General features: G+C 41.9%; 1 protein-coding gene across 1 annotated transcript; it reads right to left on the bottom strand.

Moving 5' to 3' along the window:
- Positions 1-1,405: 1,405 nt before the first annotated feature.
- Positions 1,406-3,945, bottom strand: LOC137260214 (inversin-like). Its single transcript, XM_067797907.1, has 3 exons — positions 3,833-3,945; positions 2,844-2,915; positions 1,406-2,214 (listed from the first exon to the last, which is right to left on the bottom strand). The coding sequence occupies exons 1-3, from the start codon at positions 3,855-3,857 to the stop codon at positions 1,406-1,408; spliced, it is 906 nt and encodes a 301-aa protein (XP_067654008.1). The 5' UTR covers positions 3,858-3,945.
- Between the last annotated feature and the right edge of the window lie 5,541 nt (positions 3,946-9,486).

Here is a 9,486-nt window from a genome sequence, read left to right as displayed (position 1 = left end):
GGTTAATATCGTCAACACTATTTGAACAGGAGACAAAGACCATAAGACAGTTGATTTCAAAATGTATGAGGGACGTGTGTGCTGTAGATGAGTGTTTTTTACACATAAAAAAGTAAAAAAAGAAACTTCACAAAATGTTATTTTTAAAAATAATGAATCATTTTTCTCTGATGATACATCTGTGCATCCGAAATAGGATCCCTATCTTTCGACTCTAGAAAAACGTTAGCAAACCCCACTCAAACCCATCCATTTGTCGTGCAAATTACGTTAGTGCCCAATCAGGTTTCGGACCTGCAGTCGATCACGTGATCTTCGCATTTAAGTTTTCTTCATTTGCATTGGCCACAAGAATTGAAAAAATACACTTTTAAACCACAGTTCTAACGGTACTTTAAATGCCACGACTGCCAAATGTGCAACGTGAACGTGCAGTTGACATGTTGTTAGCGGGCTGATCAGTTATTGACGTCGCAAGAGCAATGTGATACATCCGTCGTAGTGTGTATAACTTGCGAGGTCGTCTACAACGAACTGGCACCATCGGCCAAAGTCGGGTCGTCCACGTGTGACGTCAGGAGCTGAAGACCGTCAATCGTCCTACGTCACCTACGTTACCTACGTCACCTACGTCAAGGATTTCTGCCGGATATGTGAACCAGGGCTGAGACGTTTAGAGGTCGATTATCCTCACAGACTATGCGGGCTGCCAATCTCCATTCTCGAAGTCCATATTGTGACTTGACATTCTGTATACTCATGTTGTGGAACGGCGGTGTAGCCTACTGGAACTGATTGTGGTTCGAGTATATCACACAGATCTCAGCAATGAAATAATAACAATTTAACCATTTTATCATCTCTTGTTCTTGTATAGTGCCATGAAGAAAGAATGTGAAGTTTCTTTTTTGACTCAGTATATATTTTACACGCATCCATTTAATCAATTACAATATGTGCCGAGTACATCTCCCCGTGGCACCAAAAGGGTTAACCTCAAAAGGGTTAACCTCAGCAGTATCGTTGTGTTGTATGACATGAAGCCAGCATTGCGCTGCTCTCTGTCCTATCTGCCTGAAACGACTACTGGCCACCTAAACAAACAGTTTGTTGTTGTCTGTTTCACAATTCGCGATATTCACAAAGAAAAATTAATACAGAATAATGTTAAGACGGGCGAAGTTTACGTACACTCACCTCACAATTTTCTTACCTGATCACGCGAGGTTCCAAACACAACAAATGACAAAATGTCTGAAAAAGCATTCAACAATTTTTATTTATAACCATAAAGAAATCACCTGAATCATGACAGCTAACCCACGACTACATGATCGGCATATACTACGTCGTGGTCAGTAACGGGATGTCCTCCGTCTCTGTCCAAACCATGACTACACGGACTTCAGTGTGTTCCACGTGACACCAGGAGATCCAACACCTGCTGATGTCCCCCGCCTCTCGCCTTGTCAGCCGCTGTTTGCCCGTAGTTGTTCCTGGCGTTGATATCCACCTTGTTCAGTAACAGGATCAGCTTCACGGTCTCCAGATCCCCACCCAGACATGCGTAGTGAAGGACGTTGTCACCGTCCTTTGCAACTAGTGACACATCAGCCCCTCTACCCACAAGGAGTTCCACCACATCCCTGTGTCCCTTCCAAGCTGCCAACATCACCGGTGTCCTGGCCCACAATCCTCTACTGTTGATGTCCACCTTGTTCAAGGACAGGATCAGCTCCACGGTCTCCAGGTCTCCTGCACCCCAACAGGCCAAGTGAAGGATGTTGTCACCGTCACCGTCCACCAGTGACACATCAGCCCCTCTAACCACAAGGAGTTCCACCACACCTCTGTGTCCCTTCCAAGCTGCCGCCATCACTGGTGTCCTCTTGTTTTGTTCTCTGCTGTTGATGTCCAGCAAGTTCAGGGACAGGATCAGCTCCACGGTCTCCAGGTCTCCTGCACCCCAACAGGCCAAGTGAAGGATGTTGTTACCGCTTTTGTCCAGAAGTGACACATCAGCCCCACTACCCACAAGGAACTCCACCACATCGCTTTGTCCCTCCCATGCTGCCGCCATCACTGGTGTCCTGCTGTGCCATCCTCTATAGTTGATGTTCACGTGACCAGCTGAAATGATCCGCATCACTGTCTCCAGGTCACCGCTCCTGCTGGCGTTGTAGAGGTCAAGGCCTGTTGCTGGTGATGGAGTCGCTGTAGCACAAAGTAAAGTGTTGTACATCATGCATCTTTGCCACACATCTGCAGTGGTTTCGTCACGTTGGTACCAAACTTGGACATTGCAACATCATATACACAATTCCATCATGGTTGACAACAAACCAACATGACGGGAATGTCAGCATGTGGTTTCTGCAAGTTTGGACAATGTGTTTAGTGCCATAAGCCAATATTCTGTGTATGACTGGTGAGTGTTAATGTTTGTTGAGCTTTACAAGCTGATAATGTCAGTTACTAAACTGTCGTTTAGTAATTACTTGAGTAATAAAATGTAACGTTGGTTAATGTTACGCTGTTGTTTAACGCCAAACTCAACAGTATTCCAGCTGTCCAGCATACATCATAACTACTGGCCTCAGTTTTCGTCTTTACCACATGTTTTGCCTTTCAATATTATGGATGATAAAATTCTAATTACATGTCTTATGTATTCCAGTATTCCAGATGTCTGATGGCGACCTCACCATAAATACAGTTCATACAATCCTGTGATTGACAACATGATTGTCGATCGATACCATAAGCGTGACTCGCCTCAGTCTGTCAAATGCAGGAAGAAGAAAGGACTTATAGCTTCATGCCTACTGGATTCTCCCACCTACCTGATAGGTCTGAGTCTTGTGTAGACACTGACGCTGATGGGACGGTCTTGTTCGGGCTCGAATCCGTCGTAACTGAAACAAGGAATATTTTAATCAGAAATTCATACATACATCTACTGGCCTCAGATTTCGCCTTTACCACATGTTTTGCCTTTCAATATTATAGATGATAAAATTCTAAATACATCTCTCATGGAAGTAGTGTTAAATATATATGGTTCAGTTTGATTCTTCATCATGATCGAGTGTCTATCCAAGAACCTAAAGTGGCGCCCAGGGAAATGTTTTGGAGTTCTTAAAACTGAGAGGTGTGTTTCGTTTCCGGAGCACAACTCGAAACCTTCCTAATATCTTTCAGCAAAACTTGGTAGATGTGTGGCAGACCCCCAAGTGGTGCCTTTTGTTATTTACAGATTGTGGCGATTTATCATTTTCTGAGTTTCCATGGAAACAATTCAGACTCATTATCTTTCAGTAAAACTTGGATATATGAGGCAGACCCCGAAGGTGAGCATTTTGCCGTTTACAGATTTTGGTGACTCATCATTTAACGGGTTTCCTCGGAAATGATTCGGACTAAGTCTCAAAAGGGAGGGATGGACTTCGTTACCGTTAACTTGAAAACCATTTGAAACCTTCAACAGATCTTGGCAGATATGTGGGATAGATCCTGTAAGTGGTGCCTTTTGCTGTTTACAGATATATGGCATTTATATCATTCATTATTTCCATTGAAACGATTCGAACGTAGTCGAAAAAATCATCAAGTAACTGCCAGGTGATGTCCTTTTGAATTTGTGGGGATATGTCAGGATATGTCATCTTTTGATGACTCTTGTTACATTTTGAAATCCTGTTACTGACAACAAGAATGTGGATAGGTGAGGTCCATCCCTCAAGTCAGAATCTTCACGCGTATAACACCAGGCTGTTAAATGCAGGAAGAATCAAGGACTGAGCTTCCTGCCTGCTTGGCTTTTTCAACCTACCCTGTAAGTCTGAGTCTTGTGTCATTACTGGCGTTGGTGGAACCGTGGTGTTCCTGCCTACCAGGTTTTCTACCCCACCCTGTAGATCTGAGTTTTGTGTCGTCACAGTGTTCTTCCTGCCTGCTGGGGTTTTCCATCTACCCTGTAGGTCTGAGACTTGTGTCGTCACTATTGCTGGTGGAACCGTGTTCTTCCTGCCTGCTGGTTTTTCCAACCTATTTATAACTGGTGGAACCGTGTTCTTCCTGCCTGCTAGATTTTCCAATCTACCATGTAGATCTGAGTCTTGAGTCGTCACTGGCGCGGGTGGAAACGTCTTGTTCGGTCTGGGGTCAGACGAGGCTGCAACAGGGAATGTTTTATTCAGAAAACAGTAAGTATTATAACTACTGTCCTAAGTTTTCGTATTTCAACATATATTTTGCCTTTCAATATTATGTATGTAAATTCCAAATACACCTGGTTTAGCAGACGTATTACATACTTATGGTCTCATTTGATTGACATACCTGTTCATCAAGACCACGTGTCTCTGCAGGAAGAAAACAGAGGAACACGTCCTAAATGTATTTTTACAGTTTCCAGGGATGGTAATAGGAAAGTCGGGTTTTTTAGATTTCTTTATTTTTCAAATACTCAGTAACACCCGGAAATGGGCCAACACATGATGTTTATAGACATTGTAAAAAAAAGTAAACCAAAGGGTTTTACTGTCTGCACTCGTTTACATCGAGTACTGCTTCATCAGTGAAGTGTCATCAGCTGGTTCCCGCGGTAGCATCTGGAGTGGCTCATTTGTGACTTTACTTTGTGACTTTCATTCTAACTTTACGTCACAATATGATTTGAATGACATCACCAGTGTTGATGACACAACAAAACAATTGTTTGTGATGTTTCTACGCATCAATACGCAGTGATTAATCTTGCAATTTCCGGGATTCTAATATCATTTGATCATGTTTTTCAACCAATCAGATTACAGAACACAGTGACTTTTGGTTTACAATCTGTGAATAAATCTGAATTCAGTCCTGTTTTAAGTGAAATATTTCCGGACAATTTAATAGCACCAAGGCGAAATCAATCACTGCATGATTCTACTGGTTAAATAATTTAAAATGTTCCATGAATTTGAAGACTATCAGATTAAAGTAGGAAACATTAAGCGCAGAAAACTGATACTTTCATCGCACACCCTACACATCGAAATAAGGAGACCTGGCAGCAGTTGAACGGGAATGCATAAAATGCGATGAGTTAAAGTGAGTGAGTGAGTTTACTCAGCAATATGCCATCAATATAGCTGCGATATGTAAATAATCGATTCTGGACCAGACAATCCAGTGACCAACAACATGAGCATCGGCCTGCGCATTTGGGAACCGATGATGTCAGGGAGAATGACCACCCGATCTCGTTAGTTAGCTCTTACGACAAACATAGTCGCCTTTTACGGCAAGCATGGGTTGCTGAAGGCCTATTCTACCCTAGACCTTCACGGGTCGTAACAGCGCTGAAGCAGTAGATGAATATCAACTCGTCCTTGAATGCCCAATGTACAGTGATCTATGAACTAAATACTAAACGCAATAATATTATCAACAACCGTCAGTTTACAAATTCTACAATTATTTTCCACAAATAATGTTAAAGAATTAAAAAAATTAGCAACATAAGTATATATAAAGCTTTCCAGAGACGAAACTATTAATCTACATAAAAAGCTTGAATTACAATTTGTTACATCATCCCTTTATTGAAAGACTGTACAAATATTATCAATAATGGCCAGAGGCCATTATCACGGTTGGTTTCAATAAAATTTTCAGTTTGTCTCTCCGTCTGTGATTGATAAATAAGCGTTTGAAATAAAGGTGTCATATTCGGAATAGAATATTTTCAACATTAAAATCTATATCCTACATATTGTTCCAAAAGCAAAATGTCAGATTTAATGCGTCTGTTTGGCTATATTCAAACGAAATAATAAATTCAAAAATAATACATGTAATCATGTCAATCTCAGATCATTTGGTTGGAATATCGAGATATAATGTTAATAAAAAATCTAACCTGTTGTTGTTGTAATGTCTGGCCTCGTCCCACAACAACTTGTATTCATCGTCATGAAGTCCTCTGTAAGGCAGCTGACCGTATACCTTGTATCAGACAGATCGCCAATGGTCTGATTAAGTCGTGATGAAAGCATCCTTGCAGATAACGTGGCATCATGTGCCGTCTGATTCAATTGTAGCTCTAGTGCCCGGATGTCCTCGTTAAACTTGTCTCTTACTTTTCCAAGTTCTCTATAAGTGTCTCTTTCCCGTTCAGCATCTCTCAACTCTTGTGTTGTTGCTTTTAGTTGTGTCGCTATGTTTTGTACCTCAGTCTTGAGGTTGTCAACTTTATCGAGAACATGTCGGCAGGTGATATTCACCATAAAATCTTCTGTTAGGATCTCAGCAAGTGCTTGGTTCGTTAAACGCTTTATCACTTCGTTCAGTGATGACTCCAAGTTTTTCAAGTCATGATTCATGTTAGTCTCAGTATGAACAACTGCGCGTTTCGATGTCTCCATATACCTTTCAACCACTCTCACTCGTGTATCCAGATCTGCCAAACTTGTATCAGCCTGCACATCTCTGATAGCACTAATCATCAGACTGAAGAATACAACAGTTAGCAGCTCCATTGTTCAAGTCAACGATGCAGCACGCAGCTAGGACGATGACTGCCTCGCCGCCGAGTAAACTACTTTAATATTGTCCGACTCACGTGTTTGGCAGAATGCCACCTCGGGGAAATACATGCTCCACCAGTAGCGTGCTTACACGTGGCATCATAACAGCCGACATGGCGGATTACTGCATGAGAACATTGAGATGGATATCCAGTGGCAGGTAGTGTGGAAGAACAACACAGTTCTGTGTATTATCAAGATGAATGTGACATCAAATAAATAGTAACACTTTATACATAGTTATAATCGGGATTGCACGTTCTCAGTGAAGTACAGATTCCAGTAGATGAGACGACTGACTGACTCTAAGACAGCCGGATGAGACTCAACGCGACAAAATACATGTAGATAATGAACCCCAGAATAAAACTCCTCTTACTTTTACTGTCAACTACATAACAGGGCCCCTTATGTATCACTGTACAGAGTGTATGTCGTGTATTACGTCACGGGGGGTGGTAGGGACGACTACTGGTTATCTCTCCTCCTCGTCACGCTAAAGACCCAGGTTTGATTCCCAACATGGCCACAATGTTTCTGGCGCCCACTGTCTTGATATTGCTTGATTACATTATATATATGATACGTGTTGCTCTGTCGGATTTGTCCTATTATCTTATGTTAGAGTACACGTTTTGCATGAAATTACCAGATGTTACTATATATCACAGTGTGTATGCACATTAAATGTAATCATTGTTCTGATATCAGGAGCTCTTCGACACTAAAAGTGACTAGGCAGTGCCGCGGCTTTCTTACAAAACACATTCTAAGGTCCCAGGGTATGCTGCCTCCTGACATGGTGAAGATGTCGTCCGACCTTATTTGGTCATCAAAATACAGCATTGTCTGTAGGCACGTTATGTGCAGCATGAAAGTACTCGCCCCGGTGCCATCGTCGACGTCGGAATGCAACACAACCGTCCTGGGAGAACTGTACACCAGCGCTGACGGAACTCCACATCGGCCACGTACATTCAGAGATACCACCGGTGTTGCATCCCCGTTGCCTAGCTACAGGCAGATCTAACATGGTGAAGGCAGCAGCTGAGGTTCGGAAGAAGAGACTGGAACGATACACTATTCATGCATTTCTTCTGGGAAGGTCTTCAAACACCAATCGCTTCTTCCACCATTAAGACTTTAGATTCATTTTAATCTCATCAGATGTCAGATCTTGGACCATCTCTGTTTATTATTTATATGGGACATGTTTATTTGAAGATAAAACCGGCATTGGCACATCATATCATATCTGAATATTAATCACATTGACAGTTCAATAAATATTTGTATATGCACACACAACTGGGGACACAAACGTGGTTTGTATATTTAAATTCTAGCAAAACAAAGTGCATGTTCCCGCACATAAAACACGGTGAAATACCGACATGGGTCTTGAATAAAATCCACAAAACGCTTTCCACATGATCCACAGTGACGACAGTAGGTGTTGGTGAACCACGGTGATGACACCGGGTGTTCACGAAATCACACTGGGGACACTAGGGCTTCATGGATCATAGTGATCACCAAGTTTTCATGAACCACAGTGATGACACCAGGTGTGTATGAATCACACTGACCACAGTAGGTGTTCATGAATGACACTGACCACGCTAGTGTTCACGGTGACCACAGGAGGTGTTCATGAATCACACTGACCACACTAGGTGTTCACTCGGTGTAAACACTTGAAAGGGTAAGTCAGTTGTACAGTTGAAATAAAAACATCGGGAACTTCTGAGTCAAGAGGAGATTACAGTTGTACCGACGCGTCAGATTTTTGCATGTATCCACTGACCTACAAGTTTCTGAATGCTTGGCGAGGGCTTTCGTGGTTGAACAATTTCTGAGCAGTACTGGTATGGCGCTTTTATTAAATCGTGGTGAAAAGAATATGTTCAATTGTACCTAAATAGCTGTGAAATAGAGAAAGGACATGATCTGTTAAGTGAGTTACTATTTAACATCACATAGGGAATATTTCAGTCACATCGTGACGAGAACAAACACGATTATAAAGAATACGTATGTATTATAAAAACCCTTCGTCAACGTAAGATAAAATAACAAGAGTGTCACAACTGGAATTTAAAACTAGCACTTGAAGTTAAAACTGACGGCACGATGTGGACAAGACATCATATAAAATAGGCCAGAGATCGCCAGCAACACAGAGTATGTGTTAAGTGAATCACACTTGGCAAGAATACAGGTATGTTTTGTCAGAATGCACGTATGACGTAGTTGTTCTTAACAGAACGCCAAGACATTAGAATGGAGGCGGCAAGAATAGTAACGCTGTATGTGGCGACAAATAAAGCAACGAAATAGCTAAAGCTTTCGGCACATATCCATTTCCAATGTATACATCTTACGTATTTTCAAAGTCGTTAATGCTACTAATGATTGTTGCATGATCAACGCCTCTATTCACTTCATAGAATATGAACGCTGGCCTACAAATCCTTTGTTACCCGTGACGATGCGAGTTAGAATTGATCTTCAGTAACTAATGCTTGTAGTAAAAAACGACTAACGGGATCGGGTGGTAAGGCTCACTGACTAGGTTGACCCACCGGTTCACACATGCGCAGGTCGATGCTCATGCTCTTGATCACTTGATTGTCCGATTCTGACGTGATTATCTACAGACCGTCGCCATATAGCTGGAATCTTTTTGAGTGTGGAGTAAAACAAAACTCACTCACTCACTCACTCACTCCCTTGCTTTAAATGCTGTGCACTGTGTTTCTGTAATGTAAAGACACTGCTACAGGACAAAAGCTTGACAGTGTTAGGTGAAGGAACTTTAATGCTTCATTTCAGACTTTTCCTGACATCAGAATTCTCAGGTATTTCATGGCGTTTGTCTGTTTCCTAGTTTTATCTCTCAATTCCCATT

Source organism: Haliotis asinina, chromosome 13 (genome assembly GCF_037392515.1).
Source record: "Haliotis asinina isolate JCU_RB_2024 chromosome 13, JCU_Hal_asi_v2, whole genome shotgun sequence".
In the NCBI taxonomy this organism is placed as follows: Eukaryota; Metazoa; Mollusca; class Gastropoda; order Lepetellida; family Haliotidae; genus Haliotis; species Haliotis asinina.
Note: the sequence above shows the minus strand (reverse complement) of the source record. Positions and strands in the feature narration are given on the sequence as shown.

What these genes read in the sequence shown, in the direction of transcription:
- LOC137260214 (XM_067797907.1), bottom strand. Translation starts at nt 3,857, where the DNA reads ATGACACAAGACTCAGACTTACAGG. An exon ending in ACAAGACTCAGACTTACAGG is followed by an intron (nt 2,916 to 3,832) that starts GTAGGTTGAAAA and finishes TCCTTGTTTCAG; the next exon opens with TTACGACGGATTCGAGCCCG. An exon ending in ACAAGACTCAGACCTATCAG is followed by an intron (nt 2,215 to 2,843) that starts GTAGGTGGGAGA and finishes TTTGTGCTACAG; the next exon opens with CGACTCCATCACCAGCAACA.